General features: G+C 42.2%; 1 protein-coding gene across 18 annotated transcripts in view; it reads right to left on the reverse strand.

The window, feature by feature from the left end:
* The window catches only part of UNC80 (unc-80 homolog, NALCN channel complex subunit), a 131,877-nt gene that overhangs the window by 98,855 nt on the left and 15,465 nt on the right, over positions 1-17,557 (reverse strand). For all 18 annotated transcript variants that reach the window (XM_039728781.1, XM_039728780.1, XM_039728770.1 and 15 more), the window contains 7 exons: positions 16,385-16,508; positions 14,548-14,621; positions 13,913-14,052; positions 9,598-9,859; positions 4,680-4,814; positions 3,851-4,073; positions 2,512-2,652 (listed from right to left, as the gene is read on the reverse strand). In XM_039728781.1, coding sequence (XP_039584715.1) covers positions 2,512-2,652; positions 3,851-4,073; positions 4,680-4,814; positions 9,598-9,859; positions 13,913-14,052; positions 14,548-14,621; positions 16,385-16,508 — 1,099 coding nt within the window. The remainder of the gene's footprint in view (positions 1-2,511; positions 2,653-3,850; positions 4,074-4,679; positions 4,815-9,597; positions 9,860-13,912; positions 14,053-14,547; positions 14,622-16,384; positions 16,509-17,557) is intronic.

A 17,557-nucleotide genomic window follows, 5' to 3' on the forward strand; every position in this document is an offset into this window, starting at 1 on the left:
AAGACTGAGGCTGAGCTTGTCTAAAAGGAGCAGCTCTTAAAGTGGGGTTTGTAATGCCAAAAGAAATCACAAGCTCCTAATTCCTATCATGTGTACAGGGATCAAAGGTAAACTCATTTCTTCTTTTAACACATTGTAAATTAGAACAACCCCAAGCTTGTTCTATCAGTTCAGCTCTCTGGCAGCTCAAGCTGATGTTAAATGGGCAGTCAAGTAGATCAGGCAACTCAGACATTCTAAATCTAATCCAAAAGGACTTTTCTCCCTGCATTAATCCAGTGCCTCATCTTAAAAGCAGCAGTGCCCCTGCAAGGCAAAGAGAAAGAACTCTGCAGCTGAAAGGGAGGGGTGAAGGTAGCAGACCAGCAGCACAAATTTGAAACAGCCTTCCAAGTTGCATCAACCTGGAAAATTTCATCACAATAGTTGAAAAAAACAGTACCTGTGACAGTCTAAACCATCTCCAAAATGCATAGCTGTCCAACAAGAAAGGCACTGCAGTCTTAAGCTCACAGTGTTCAGAGACAGGAACTTTGCACTGCCCAGCTTAGCAAGCTGGCTTTAAGTGCAAATTTTTATCAAGCACGCCTCATGTTTTTAAAACTCACACTGATTTCCAGGCCCCAATGCTCATAATTTCCCACACCTAGTGCTTTGTAAGTAGGTTTATATAACCTCTAGTGTTGAAAGACATCCATAGGCTTGTTTACACCACCATGTGCCAGACAGTACAGTAACAGGGCTAGAGAATAACGAGGAACCTCTTCCTATGGCTATTAAATATAAATATATTCTAATTAATGAACTAATGACATCTAATACATTTAATAAGCAATGACTCAGTGATAGACTGGTTATATTATGTACATAACAACTCGCCAGAGCGGCAATCACATTTCCTGACAGCTTGTGCAGTTGTGCTAGCACTGAACTGGCATATTAATTAGGAGACACATTCTAAGGCCAACAGCAGTACCATGAACCAGGCCACAATTTGGTCAACGATCAGGGCAGGAATTAGCTGCTTGTATCAAAGAATTTCATTCTGACAAGTGTGACTTTTTAATGGCATTCACTGAAATTTGTATTGTGAAGATAATAAAGATTGCATTAGGGCACTTTGTTCCTGAGCTACAAAATTTGATGAGTATCCAAGGGCAGATTTTTTTTTCTTTCACTGATTTTTTGCTTAGTTTTTTTTCAAAATGGGTATCAAAACCCCATATCCAAATTCTACACAGAAACACAGAATGATTCAGGTTGGAAAAGACCTCTCAGACCATCAAGACCAACCATCTCCCTGTTCAAATCCAGTTTAAAGCTCTTTCAGTGAGCCCTGATAACTTCTGTGCAAAGAGCCTTTTCCCACTTTGGGTCAAGAGTAGCCTGTCACCAACAGGCCTGGTGTCATGTAAACCAACCCATGATCAAAACCGCCAAAATTCTGCCAGTGGCATCAGGCACAGAGCCAGGTGTTGATCTTCTGGCTCTTCCTGCCCTCCCTCATAATTTCCTATGACTGGAATGCTACAGCAGAACACTATTTTTGCCCCTCTTACCTTAATCAGTCATCCCAAAATCCTGAAGTCTCTCTTGATTACCCTGGGACTACTTGTAATTTCACTGCTACCTACCAGAAAAATCAATAATGCATAACAGAAAGCTTTCTTTTCTCATCTTGAACCTGGACCCCAGGGAGGCAGTAGAATTCTTTAAGTAATGGGTCAGATCTCCATACTGGTCTTTCTGTTCCTTAAGAAGGAAGCCTCCTATGACAGTGACCCATCTGTTTTTCTTTGAAGCAGAAGTTTTGACACAGGGCATGGGCCAGCTTAACCTCTGCCACACCTCCAGGGTGGATGAACCAGATCCTTCACAGATGAGATGTGCCAGATGTGCCCACTGCACCAGGCAGGGACTTGTGCCATTGCCCCTATCCCTCAAATCCCCGTGTTCAGCCCAGGCAGAGATAAGAGAAGGGTTCCTCCCCATCACAAGTCCCATCTATTGTCTCTGCCATTGCAGTCACACTGGTATTGCCATTTCTCCAGAGGCCTTCAAAACACAGGGCCCTCAGGGAAACTTTGAGTAAATTTCAAGCCAGACCTCCAACTGGAATGAGGAGAATTAAATAGAAAAACCTTGTGATTTCCAGCAAAATCCAGCAGCTGTTGACTGCACAGAGGCATTAAATATCACAAAATTCCCTGTGAAACCATTAAAGAGAGCAATACCAAGTTTCTGTTCACACTTTTGTGTTGTGGTAAGGCAAAAAAACCTCAAACCATGCCTTCTCCCTGCTGATGGCCACCACTGTTTTAACAACTGCTCCAGATAAACATGAAGAGTTTGAAAACTTTTTCTTCATAGTACAAAAAAAGCCCCTCAAGAGATATGGAAACAAAAATGGAAAAATCAATTAGTCACATACATGTAGAAACAGTAACTCTTCCTTCCGCTCTTTGGGGTTGATGTTTCAGTGAAACACCTGTCCTGACGTGTTAAATTTACCTTCTTTGACTGTGTTGTCTCCATGGCTGTTGGAAGGGTCTGGCAGTTCAGAGACCAGCGTGTGATGGGAGTGCGAGTGCCGCGCGCTCAGCCCCTCCATCTCCGTCGCTGTGTCAGAGCTTCCTCTCCTGGTAAACTTCCCTAGGGTGACAAGAAATGGAGATTTTGTTTAGCTGCCTGAGAGGTGGCTGGAGACAGCAGCTGTAGTTAAAAATTAAAGGACTGGAGTCTGTAAAAATCAAGGTTTTTCATCACACTGTGAAGCGGAAGCAAACATTATGGTGAGACCCCTCATGTGGGTTCATTGACATAGAGACCAAATGGTCCAAACTCTCTGCAAGGCTCTTCCCCTCAGCACATACTGATTCAGCTGACACCTGCATTCTTAATCACCAGCACCTTCAAGAAAATAAAACTGGTCAGCACTGTATGACTCCACCCTTTGGGACATGCTATAGGAATTCAGTTTCTTCTCCCCTTGCCCCCAAAAATAAGTATATTAGAATGAGGAGCGTTAAAGCAAAGGAAATTCTTCAAGAGAACAAAAAATATACTGTTTAGTGAACTTGGAAACTTGAAGTAGCGAATTGTTAGGTTCAAACACTGTACCTCTGCAGTATCAAGTCAGTGTAAGCCTCGACTCCACCCTTTGGGACATGCTATAGCAATTTAGTTTCTTCTCCCCTTGCCCCCAAAAGTAAGTATATTAGAATGAGGAGCGCTAAAGCAAAGGAAATTCTTCCAGACAACAAAAAAATACACTGTTTTGTGAACTTGGAAACTTGAAGTAGCAAATTGTTAGGTTCAAACACTGTACCTCTGCAGTATCAAGACAGTGTAAGCCTCACTGAGAAAATATCCTATTCATATTGTATCCAATACACACTCCAGGAAAACTGTGAATAGAACTTTTCGGCATACTAACAACATTATTAATGATGCTAATGATACTGCTGCTAACAATTGTCATAGTGTTGTCATAATAATGATACTGCTGCCTCGCCAAAGGTTTCTCTTTTAAAGAAGGGAACGGAATAATTCTTTGAATCTGTTTGAAGCTGCACTTGGGCAATGCTTGCTACCACACAGGAAAGTATATTGAAGTGGAACAGAGATCAGTACAGGTTCTCACAGTAGCTATTGTTCCAGTAAAGAGGTTTTCAGAGAAAGAGTGAACTGAAGCATAATGCTGTGAGCAGTTAGCAGCAGATGTGTAGTGCAAGCAAAACCAGGAACACAGGGTGACAGAAGGACTGGATGAAGAAACAGCCCCTGCTGCTCTCCGAATGCTCACGACAGGAGCGACACAGAGCCTGGGGCAGACCCAGCGACCCCTCACCTAGGATGGTGGTTGGCCACCCTCCTCTCTCCATGCCACGCCTGTCCTCTCCAATCCCAGAGAAGCTGCCGAAGGAGAAAGTGCTGCGAGTGGGGGAGACATCCAAGTGATCCTCGTGGAGCAGGAAGGGCACCCCCATCCGCCGCTGGCGCTTCTTCCCGGTGTGGTGGAATGGGATCGAGCCTTTGCGCTCGCGCTCCCTGTCCTCTTTGCGGCTCTTGAACTGCAGGAAGGGCAGAGATACAGGAGCAGTTAAGAAGCTTTGAGGCATGAAGAGCAACCACTTCAGGGAAAAAGATAACACAGATATAATTCTCCAAGTATAACTTTGCACTCTGAGCATTTTATCTTGGCCGTTTCCCATGGTAGAATCTACTTGCATGCTGGGATCCTGTGAGCATTTGAAGGATTTCAGTCTTGCCCGAGGCTGGGATGGATACCCTCAGATAATTTTATGACATTCTCTGACCTTGAGCATGGAATGGATGGTTGGAAACCCAGAGCTAAGACGAGGTAAAAAAAGCAGAACTCACTGAATTAGCTGGAACTACAGTGAGCACTGGCACTTATTTGAGCAGCCTCCTCTCATGCAGTTCTATCAGGACAATTACTTGAATAAAGACTTCAGTATTATGTTTGGGATGTGCATGTAAAAACCAATATAATAACATACAGAATCAGTTCCAATGAAAAGGATTGTGATCTCACATATGGCATAAATATATATTCTAAGCAGACCTCATGAATAGATGGTCTGAGCAGACCTTCAGCAGCTACTTAGGGAGACACTGAGGTGCTGAATCATAAAGTGCAGTTTTCTTTCACTCACCTTTTTGAAGATGTTCATCCCCAGGTCTGTGGAGAGATCTGGAACCGCTGGTCTACGCAAGTTGGTCAGTGAAACCTTGGAAAATGCCTCTGTGCTTAGTGACTTTTCTTCCTCGTTACATTTTATTGTAAGATCCTGCAGCCCCCAAAAGAAGACAAGCACAAGGAGAAACAGAGGACAATCAGCTTTGAAAAAGGAGCTACTTCCTAGAACTGTCATAGGAGCACTGCAGACAAAAAGACCTCCCATTCATTACACTTTTTTAAGTTGACATATTTAAAGAAAAATAAATGAACAAAGTTCAGAAACTTCCAGAATTATTTACTTTGTCTAACTTTTCAGTCACCAAAGGAAAAAACTACAGCACACTGTGGGGAAAGCCTCAGGAATTGCTGTCAGCCTGGTCATGGAAGAACATGTTTGACTCTGATGCCAGGTATGACTCTAAGTAACTGATGATGCCCTTTAGATATTGGTTTAGGACCATGAGCAAATATAACAGCTACCCTTTGCAAAGGGCGTCATTTAAGATCTGTGCCCTTAATAACATACACATTTAAATACACATTTTGGAACTAAGCTGCAATAAGCAGCACTGTCCCTTCAAGAAACTTAACTTTCAGAAAATTTATTTACTCAAAGAAATCTAAGACTTCTAAATCAGTAAACATCCTTGGGTTGTAATGACAGAGCTCCCCGTCCATCATTTTTCATATGAAACTTCCCCCCTTCCTATATTACAGAATGTCCCACAACAGCAAAAACCATGAGGCTCACTCACCCCAGCTTCAGGAGAGCTCACTCAACTCACCTGTGCATCAAACAACACAGGCCATACCTGCCTGCTGCAAAGAAGGAAATTGGCACAAACTCAGCTTAAGCCATCTCCTCTCAATAAAGATCTAATGCCAATCTTCCATGAGATGTTTCTGCAGCTGACCTAATGAAATTCCCGCTGGATAATTTGCTTCTGCCTAAATATCAGCTTTTTTCCAACTGAATGCTCTTTTTCTTTGCTGTCCCACCAGAAATATTCAGCTGGAAAAGCAGGTCATGTTAAAACACCTTTTTGCTTTCAATGCAGAGACAGCCATATGCCAAGGGTAGATGAAGTGACCACTATGACAGGTTTAGATTCTGCCCAGACAGACTGCAAATTGAAGAGCCAGCTTCTGCAGTACACAAGTGTGCAGTTTTATGTTCAACAAGGTCCAGAAGAACCCAGTGAAGCCTTTGCAGCTTAAGTCTAACACCTGTTACAGTGTTTGCAGTACCAAATATTGGGGATCACACATTTTTTGAAGACTTTTCAAATTAATCAAAGACTATATATTATATATCAGGACAAGAATGTAGGAGACACACAGCAGCAAGTCTCCTCCTCACGCCTGTTACAGTGTCTGCAGTACCAAATATTGGGGATCACATATTTTTTGAAGCCTTTTCAAACTAATCAAAGACTACCCCGAATCCTCCGTCCTAATTTTTTATATAAGGACAAGAATGTAGGAGACACACAGCAGCAAGTCTCCTCCTCACCACTGTTTGTAGTACAAAGGTATGCTTATCTACCACTTCACATATATGATTAAAGATTCAGAGGAGTCACAAAGAAAATCCAATACACAGTAAATAAGGGTTCAACCCTAGCCACTCTCAACAGTGAGGCCACCAAGTACTCCGCAGAGCTTTTTTCTTAGCCTTTATAGCTCTCTGGCCACTTCTGGCTATAAAACATTGTATGGAATTATTTTGGATTAAGTATTTTTGTCCATTGGTTACTAAATCAGTGTTTTAGTAGGTGGTTTATGATCACCAAAAGACAGAGTAGGGTCTACTGAGACAAACCATGCAAACACACAGTCCCAGCTTTGATAGCTGCACAGAGTAGGTATTAAGGAAACAACACCACAGAAGCAAATCACAGAATTACTTTAAATCTGCAGTGTGGTATTACAATGTTTTTTTATGAATCAATCCTGTTGAACAGTGATTAATCACATGGCTATTCTGAGCAATAGACTACATGGATTTATGATAAGCGTAAGATGGATAAGTCAGCAAAATAGTTTGGGGGTTGCTCCTCTAGATTTTGTTGCAATGACTGTATGTGTACCAGCTCATTAGCACTTCTCTCAGCTCTCAGGATATCACGCTTGAGAATCTTGGCATTTCATCAGCATTGCAGTGAGCACTACAGCTGCATTGGTCCCATGATTAATTTTAGTCTCTTTCCCCTGCAAAGGAAGTGAAAGACTGTAGCAGCTTGTGAACATCTGAAGGTTCCACATCCTACACCTGCCTTAGTGGCGAATTCACTGCATACATGTTTCCTTTATCACAGAATCACACAACATTGGAAGACACCTTCAAGATCAGAGTCCAGCCCATTCCCTGACACCTCAACCAAACCAAGGCACCCAGTGCCACATCCAGTCTTTTTTTAAACACATCCAGGGATGGTGACTCCATTGCCGAGGCTCAGGGAGGTGCAGGATCATCAGTTTACTGGTTATTCTGATAAATTGCAGAACAGAAACAATGCTGATTTGCCACAAAAATCTACTGCTCCTTGACGTGATTTGCAGGCAGATGTGTTTTTCTTTACTCAGTTTTTGCCTGCCACTTTTTATCTTTCCTGCTGAAACACAGAGTGCCAATGTTTTTGAGAAGTTATTGATCACCTTTGAGTAGAAATGATTGCGCTCTGTTAGGAATTTCAGGTCTAGACTGAAAAAACAGGCTTTAAGCATAACCCTGTGTCAGACAAGCTTGTGAAGCCTCAGCATACAACCCCTTGTGTTAACAGAAAGAACAAATCCCAGCCTTTGGGAGGTGGCAGTCTCTGCAATGAACTAGCAGAGAGCCTTGTTTGATGAGACTTATGTTTGATGTTCCTACAACCAGCTGGGATGAACCAGAGCCCAGCTGCTTCTGTGTGTTGCACAGGTTTCAGTCCTCAAAGTTGTAAAGAAGGGGAGCATGAGTTGAAAGTTTTGCTGACTGAAAGACCATTTCACTTCCTCCATCACAGCTGTTCTGCTTAACAAACTGGAACCCTGGAACAGGATTTTATTTTGATCAGGTATGGCAAAAATGCACTGGACTGACACAGAGGTTACCAAAAGCACTCAGACTCAGCCCTGGAGAGAAACATGCCCTGGACAGAGTCCTCACATTAAGAGCCAAAAGGTACCCAGTGGAATTGCCAAATGGATTTAACAGAGCAATATTAGAGAACAGCAATGGAGTCTTCTGCAAGTGAAATAGCCTAGAAAAGCAAGACCTAGCCAAGCCTGTAAAAGGCAGGAAGTGTCTTAGAGAATAAAGAGAAGAACCAGGGCAATACTAGTGCAGCCAGTGCCCATGGAAGACAATCTCATTCCCACTGCCTCTGCAAACCACTGACTGCACTCCCTGTTGCACTGGGAGCTAAACCTGCTAATATGCAAAACCACCAGGCTGTTATGAGCAAGAGCAAAGGGGCAGTATATGCATGGAAACAGTGAAACACATCAACAGCAATGTTTTTCAATTTTCCCTCCAGGAGATGATATTAAGGAGGGTTTTTTGTACACACACAGCAATCCTATAACATCTCCAAACACAGGTAGACTAAGATTGAATAGTAATTCTTATCACCTGGCCTTAATGGAGCTATGGCAAGCCTTTACAGGGATGAAACATATCATAGATATTACACTGAATTATAACACAATTTAAATAATACTGCTGCTGCTGAGCCCTTAGAACCACAAGTAACCACCAGCTCTCATAATAAGGGTAAGAATGTCTATAAAGTCCTGAGATCTAAAACTAACAGGAGTAACATTTACATTGTTTATGCTTGTCTTCTAGATTTTGAGCATCTGGGGTCTACTGGAGAAAAGATATTTCATCTTCCTTCCAGTCAAAATCCGTCAGAGCCCTGAAAGTAGCAATTTGAGGAAAAAACACCGGGAATTCTAAGATTTCCAACACAAAAAAGACATTTGATAGCAAAATGAACAGGTCTTTTATTTGAGTATGTCATAAAATTGGATGACAAAAATAGAATCTCGGCTAAATTTTGTAAGGCAGTTCCATCAACTAAGTAAATCAGCATTTGCTGCACATGACAGGAAAAGAGGGCAAAACCTAAAAGTAGCACAAATCCACAAGGAGATTAACTGAAACTGCAACAACATTCCTTTTTTATTTCTGGAACAGGTGAGAAACACAAAATAAAAAAATATTTAAGCTCAAACACAAAGATCTTGACTGCACCAAGGTCAGGAAAATGGGGCTGATTGTCCAGCAAAAAGGGAGCAAGACTTGGCACCTATTAGGACAGTTTCTCTAAGATTTTTTTCTTTTTGCAAATATAAAAGTTATGTAATAAGAATAACAGCAGAAGTAACAAGATGGAGAGGGGTTTTGCTCGCTGCCACTGTTTGCCAAGCCTAATTCAAAATTTTAACACAAGTGTTTGTCTGAAGTGTGCGGTCCTGTGCTGAACACAGTTCCCTTTCTCTCATTTGAGGGAGCACACCAGGGAAGCTCAGTGGGTCCTGGCCATTACACTGTAAAGCAAAGGCATTGGTAATAATTTCTTCTGACAACTGCATTAGTACAGTCTCACATTAAAAGGACATTCTCACATTAAAAACTAATGCTATCCCAGTTCACTCTAGATTAATTGTCCCAAATCAACACTCCAGCTTTCAGCAGTCACCAGCTCTGACTCTCTGCATCAGATTCTGCCTTTGAAGCCCTCAATGCTCTCAGGGTCTCTTTCTGAATCAATGCAGGTATGTGATAGTAAGACTGATCTGGAAGTGAGCCAACACCAAAGCTGTGCCCATCACCACCTGTTCAGCAACCCCTCCACAGCACCACCACAACAGCAGCTCTTTTCTTACCGACAGCAACTGCTCACCTGGGTTTTGTGGGTGTTCACCAGAGAGGGCGCAGCAGCCACCATGGAGCTGCTGCGAGGCCTTGGCAGAGGGGTAACCTCGGGCTCAGGTGGCTTCTCTGGCTTCTCCTGCAGCATGTGCCTCAGCCTCTGCAGGTAGTACATCAGCGACCACTGCGTGCCCTCCTCGGACCAGTGTGGCTGCAGCAGGCAGCGCAGCACAGCCACGTCGAAGTACGTGGCGTAGCGAGACTTCTGGCACGGCGGAATCACCAAGGACACCCTGTTCCAAGGGGCACAGTGGAAATGTTAGTCCTCAGCTTCCTCAGGCCTCTTCAGATACTCGGCTCTCTGCATAAAGTGCTTTGGGATTAAGGCACCTAACTGAGGGAAGCGTTATTGAAGGCACCTAACTGATATTTGGCTTTCAGATGCCCACAGGACTCCAGTACACGCTGTTGACCGTTCTCTTGCACAGATGTTTTCTTAAATTGTGATCTGAAGAGAAGCCTACAGTACCTGTGCTGAGTAATATGTTCAGCAGTAAACAGACAACCCTCAAGCATCTGCAGTTCTGATACTCATAATACATATTTAGGAATGGTTTACATTTGCACATATCAGGCATTACTTAAGAAAACGCAGGCAAGGCAGCAAAGTTAGTTAACCTTTTAAGCTAATTAAATTGATTCCTCTATAAATAAAAGTTACTGTGGCTGCAGCTCTCTTCACAGAGAAGAGATTCACAATTTTCCCAAGGATTGCTCCTAGGGAAAGACACTGAGAAAGCTCAGAGAAGAAGAGAAAACAATTCTTATCTCTACTTGCTGCTCCTGTTGTTTGGCAAATGTGGAAAGTGTTATGGAGATTGTCTCCCAACAGTCAGGACACAGCTTTGACTTAATTGGCCAATCAGTCCAAACAACATTCAGCAGAGTCAAATTAACAAATCACTTTGGGTAAACAGTCATGGGGTTTTCTTCAGAATCTCTCTAGTATAGTTTTAAAATATAGTATTAGCATAATATAATATAGCTTAATAAAGCACTTGTTCAGCCTTCTGAAATCATTATTCCCTGACTGGGGGTGCCCTGCAGTTAATAAGTTACTATTATGGGCACTTTTTACCCAGGTTTCTAGAGAAAAGCACCCTTTAAACCCTCATTACAATTTTATTGCCCTATCAATTTCCCACTGGATTTTAATATGGAATTTCCTAAGTATTGTAGAAATCAGTGCACACAAAAGCAAGACAGCTGTAGTGAGCTTCAAAAATGAGAATCTAGAAAGGTCAGATCTCAAAGGCATCTGCAAGTCATTCTTTTGCAATAAAATGCCCCAAACTTTTTATTTCTAATCTCTTATACCATTTTGCTCCCAGCTGAGTACAACTGGCCTGATCTACCCTCTGGACAGTCACTAGCTGTCAGGAGACAACGTGTCAGAAAGAAGCAAGTGAAAGGGAATCACAGTAATGAGAATCACATGGTAAGAGAAGGTGTGAAATCCTGGGGGTGGTGCAGGAACTCTGTAAACTTTTTTCTGTCTGCTGCATACACATTTTGAAAGCTTCCATTCTATATTAGTAACACACCTCCATGACCTGCTTATTTCTGGGATTTTGGGATTCTATAAAAGCTAAGAGTATTTTCATGTACTATGTTCTCAGGCATTTGAGAATCATCACAAGAAGATCAAGCTGGTGTTTTGGTTTTTTTGTTAAAAACCATTTTTATTCTCAACTCTGCAGAACAGCATGCCAACAGTGTGGACAGGTCATCCCCATCTCCACCACACTCTGAACAGATGGGTCCAAGGCCATGGTCCAGGAGAGCCTTAGGAAACAGCAGCAATACTGATTCCTGGGACCTCTGAGTGCTTTCCAGGCATGGGACTGCAAAGGCAGAAAAGTGTGCATGGAACACTGACACCAGCTGGAATCACATGAACCCTGCTCCAGCTTACACGCCTGGAAACAGGGAGCAGGTGTCAAGGCTGGGCTTGGATCCACACATGGATGCAGAGCTCAAACTTGCAGAAGATAGTTTGCTGCCAGCCCCACAAGCCAATGCTGGAGGCACTTGGAAACTGCAGACCAGCCTATATCAGCATATGCCACACTACACAAAACACACACACTCAAAGTTCCTCCTAGTGCTGTATTCCAGGTAAAAAGGCTGCAAGTTTGACAACTTTGAAATGAGCTGTCACAAAAACCTGAAAAACTGAATTAGGAAAGAAAACAACGTGAAATGGGAATATGCTGTAACATTTTCCCCATAAACCTGATATGAAGGGTGGCTTTGTCAAAGCTTAAGCTGTGTCACATCCATCTAGCCTGCAAAAAGTCAGAAGTATACCCAAAGTATCCCAGCAAAGGAAATAAAACCTGCCATCCCAGTAGCAATTGTGAAAGGCTTCTGCAGGATTCTGAGCAGTGTGTGGGGCTAAACAAACAGCCTTTCATGCTGCCCTGTCTGTGGCACAGGCAAACCTGAGGCATGACACAGCCTGGAGCAAGGCATGTTCTCCCTATGAAATATTTGTAACTTCCTGCCAAGTCTGTTTCCCAGGCAGCCTGTCTGAGGTAGCAGCTGGATAAAGGGCTGTGGTTTATTTGCTTCAGGATTAAACTGAGTCATCTCTCTATGGAGAATTACACTGAGTGGAAGAGCAACACTCAGCTGGGATCAGAACAAGCCATTTGTTTAGGCAGTTCCTGAAGAACCAGAAATTAAATTCTGTAGTTCATTTAGAGGAAAATCTAGTGCTTGTATAATCAGCTCATGGTTGCCTGTGACTGCAGGGAAAGTGGAAATGCAGCTTTCCTTCAACCCTTGGCCAAGGACAAAGGAATACTTTGGCTGTTGGTAAGCAGAGTAAACAACATTTGTTCCACAGTTATCTGTTGCTTGGCAACCAAAGCTCCCTGTATAGTTTTAACTCATCAATGAGTCCTGCAAATGAGGAGGCATAATGATGCTCTCTTCAAAGTCTGTCTGAAGCTTCATCCCCATGGCAACAACCAGACCCTGCTTGATAAATTAATCACCTGATTCTGTCTTCTTAAAAGGCTGCTTATTTTTTACAGCTGTGCACTCTCTGAGCAGTAGTGTTCACACACAGAAAGGCAGCTCTGTCCCCACCTACAGTTTTAATGGCTCACATTAATACAAATTAAATACAGATCCAGAACTGACAACAGGCTTGATAAAAAAACCCCAAGGGAAGCTTCCTGATGGGATGAGAGCCTTAAGGAATAGCTTTTTCCTTTGCATCAGTGAAAGGATGTCCTGAGCTCTCACATTTGAGAGGTCAGAGCTGTTCCTAGCTGCTATTCAGAAAATCACTCCATCCTATACTTCTGTCACTGTAATGAAGCCATTTCTCTAAACTGCAGTGTTTTGGATATGACATTTCTCAGAAGGGATAAGCAACAGGACCAGACTTTTCAGGTGTTCAAGTGACACTCCTAAATCCATAGAGATTCAAAATTACAGCCCTCCCTCTCTGAAAACTCTGAAAATAGTCATCATCTTGATTTACTTTATGACACTACTGAGTGTCCAGCACTACTGAAAATCTACTTCTACCTTTATGTGCCTAAATCTAGATGAATTTATTAGTGCCAAGCTGGGAACCAGAGCCTGGGCACTGCAGGACAACCTGGAAGCCTGTTTGTATAGCTGTGCTTCTTTAGTTAGTCTGTTCCTCTGGGTCAGTAAAGCCAGCCATGCAGCAGGATGCAAAGGAGGCATAATAAAGGCAGTGGAGAGAGGCTTGCAGAAATTCTTTGCTAGGGGGAAAGAAAATCTGGACATAAGGAAGCCAGATAATATGTCAGCTACCTGAGGCTGAATCTAGCCTGGAAGGGGTGAACCTGAGGGTTATTTTTTTAGTCTTTAATTCCAACATTTCTAGAAAAGACCAAAGAAACAGTCCCAACAGGCTAGCGAGAGATTTCTCTGAAGACAGCAGCATTGAATAACAAGTGCTGCCATCTTTTTCGCCACCCAGAACTGGGATTTAAGAATTTGATACAAACATCCAGCACATCCAGACAGGAGTGGATTCAAGATGGACAGTGATCTCCACTACTGAATCACACAAGCCCAAGTTTCTCCTCAATCCAGCTAGAGATTTCTCTGGAGAAAGCAGCATTGAGTAACAAGTGCTGCCATCTTTTTCACCACCCAGAACTGGGATTTGTTGAATTCAGAATTTGATACAAACATGCAGCACTCAGCACGTCCAGAGAGAAGTGGATTCAAGATGGACAGTGATCTCCACTACTGAATCACACAAGCCCAAGTTTCTCCTCAAGGTCTCTGTATACCTGGGATGTGCAGAACTTTTCTCCTGGGAGGTCTGGGAGGATACACTTCCCTCCAAGGAATTTCCGGGATGGCATGCTGAACCAGAAGCCTTTGGAGGTACAGGATCTGGCTGCGTTGTCTCACAGACCACCTGCAGTCCCTTTGGACAGTTGTCAAAAAGAAAATAGGTACATAAACATATTTATCTCTCCCATGTTAGTTGTATAACTGCAATTTGAGCTTAGACATAACAGTTACTTGCACCATAATACCATGGAAAAAACTGACCAAGCCTGGGGCTTCTCAATACAAGGCATTGTACAGGAAAAGGGTATATTGTACATTGTACAGCTCTCTTGCCCAGAAGAATTATTTGGGATGGAAGGAACTTTAAAATCAAGCTCCAGCCTCCTGCCATATACGAGATCAGGCTCCCATCCTATAAGACAGGATAAGGCCAAGGAGACCCAGACAGATACACCCCACATGCTTTGGTTCCACTGCAAACAAGGTTGGGAGCCTTAGCTGTGAATACCTGTAATTTCTGATGATTAAATACTTTAGGCTGGTAACTATAAATGCTCTTTCAATATTTATTCTCCCCCCCTCCTTCAGCACCTTATTCAAGCTTGTCAAAGCTTAGCACAGAATTTACCTCAGTACGTCCACTGTCCAGATTAGGGGATTCACAAGTCACACTCTGATTATTGGTGGGAGAACTTCTCTTGGCTGTGGAAAGAAGTCAAAGCAGGACATTTCAGGAAATGCCTCTTGCACTATAATATACCTATTCTAAAGTATTATAATAAAAGGATAAACAGAAAACAAAACCATCCATCTATCTCCTTCAAGCTTCCTAGACACTAGTCACAGCCATAAAAAGAAAATGGGATTATGTTAGTTTTTTCAATTCTTTCTATTGTGTTGTCAACAACACTGTCTGCTGAAAAATCTATTTTTAAAATTAAATTTGAATATAAATTTCATCCTAAATCCATCAACTGTGTTTTCCTGTTCAGAGTAGTGCCTTTTATTTTGGAGATCTTCATCCTATTTGTACATATATTCAGGTCCTTTTCTAGGTTAAATCACTCAGAATAATAGTGATTTCCAATTTGCCAAATGCCTTCAGCACAGCACAGGAAATACATGGATGTCACAAAGTTTGATCTGTAAGACTGCAGCAGACCAAGGGTATCACACAGACTAGGATGACAAGTCTTGAAATTCCTGTTGAAAGCTGTGCAGATATGACTGTGAATCAGACTGACTGCAAAACAAATACTGCAAAGCTTCTTCATTAGTTTTTTTTTATTTGTTGTTTGAAGGAAAATTTAAGTAAATTTGACTCTTGTTTTCCATTTGAGAAAATGTTAAGATAGCAGCATCTTCCTAGACATAAGAGACCTCATTCCAATAGTATTTCTGTCCTGCTGAAAAAATGTTCAAAACATAGAGCATTTTCCTTCCAGACTTCACTTCTGAAACTATTTTTAGGGATTTTCTGACCACACATAGACCTATAAAAAAATCCAATAGTCAAAGAAAACTTAGGACTAATTTCCCTTGTTAGTTTCAGGGCTGAAATACTATATTTTAATTCTAGAAGTTGAAGCAGAGGGACAAAGTGCAAGATGTAAGAGACTCTTTTAAATCATCTGGAACACCTGAATCTTTTTAATTCTGGACTTCCCCAGTAGGAACACTGAGTCTTCAGAACAAAATGACATCCAAAATGACCTGTTACCAGAAAAACCTAATACAGTGAATTACATTCTCACTATAGTTCCATGTTTATGAGAATTTAAAGCAATGCTACTGCAGTATACCCTGCTCACTTTCCATTCACCACCCTGCAGGAATTCTTAAAAAACTATTGTCTAAAACTTAACAGTAAAAATATTTTTTAGGACTAGGCCAGACAAAAAGACTTGGATGCCAAAGCCTTGGAAGCCTAAACACCCAACTCCAATCTCACTATGGCTGAAGCAGAAAGGAAAAGCAACCCCTTCCAGTATCCAAAAATGAATTTACAACCTAGGTCTTCATTGGACTCTCTTGAAACTACCTTTCCTAATTTCATATCATGCTGGAAATCAAATTTTAGATAGCAGAACCACCTGTGTGCTCTTCACTGTTCATTTTTGCCCAGTGCCAGTTTGGGAAAGATTTCTTCACTCATGTCAGGCTGCTGTGAGATACTGTCTTTGCCCTTCTTAGCAACTAAGGAAGATAAGGCTAACAGAAATTATATAAGGCTGAGAGAAGTGATAACTACTGAAAAGTTATTAATTTCCTACTTGTGATGGTTCTCCCATCTCCTGTTTAATTATTATGCAAATGTCAATTGCCTTGAACTACTCTAAGGTTTGACTAATTCCTGCAGGACCAACATATTCCTTCAGGTACAGAATGCAAGGGCAGCATCAGGCAAAGAAAGAGAAAGGTTTCCCAGGTGTCAGGAGCTCCACCACCACAGCAAAGTCACAGACCTGTAACGATGTTCCTGATGGGTTTTACAAGAGCATTGAAGGCAGAAACTTCAGGCTGCCTATGTTCCCACATTGGCTGCCAAATAACAAGGCCACTAGCCAACCGGAACGTCAGGTCAGACTCCTAAAGAGAAAAACACAAATGTTGTTTCCACTCTGCAAAGCCTGTCATTTCTTACAGGAAATAAGGGATACCATGTGCAGTTGTCCAGTCAATACATGCTAACTCAAGGCCTACTGACAGTATTCAGCAGGCTCTACACATGACAACTATGGCTAGTAAAAAAACCACAGGGAAATTTCAGTCCAAAAATACACAAAGGCTTTTTACAAATGAAATTTCTGTTCTAGTCAATGAACCCTGTTTTTTCCTGGACATTAAGCTGTAATAGAAAAGACCATTCTTGTCACAAAGTATCCTTTTTAATTATACATAACTTTATGTTTAGTATTCAAGCTCAGCTTTAGGATTCATACTCTAAGACTTAAACTTCTTCCCAAAAGAACACTAAATATTAAAGCATTACTTAGAATTTGAGGAAACATGTAACAGATCACCATGAAGCAGCGGTAAACATTACTGTCTTTGTCATCAGCATTGTTAGCACCTGAACTCTGTCAATACACAGAGATACTGGTACTACTTCCATCTGTGCTAACCCTGTTTTACATAGGCAGGCAGCTGAAATCATAGAGATTAGTACACAAGTAAACCTTAGCAGGATCAAGGGGCAGCTGTGCACTTACCTGACCTAATGTCAGATCTACATTAGGAGGCACAGATGTCAGTACAGCCCCAGCTCCCCCCATGTGGCAAACAAACCTGGTAACAGCAGTTTTGGTGGTATAATTACAGGTGCACAGCACTCTCCTACAGAGACAGCCCCAGATGCCTTGGCAGCTGGAATGGATGATGCAGACACAGCTACAGGAATGGCACCCACTCCTTGCAGCTCCCCAGCCCTTCTATTCCCCACCCTCTGTTAGTGCTCTCTCATCAAAATCAACTCACAAGCTTGGTTTTAATTACAGTTTCTACTAATAGCAACTTGCAAAGCTTTCAGAGCTGCTAGCAGTGACGCTGCATTTTCACTTGGCACTGCCAGCCTGTGGTGACATGCCAACGCTTCTACCCACAGTTAAAGAATACATGCAGCCCCCAAAGCCTGATCT

This window comes from Passer montanus, unplaced genomic scaffold (assembly GCF_014805655.1).
Source record: "Passer montanus isolate IOZ18808 unplaced genomic scaffold, ASM1480565v1 scaffold66, whole genome shotgun sequence".
Lineage (NCBI taxonomy): Eukaryota > Metazoa > Chordata > Aves > Passeriformes > Passeridae > Passer > Passer montanus.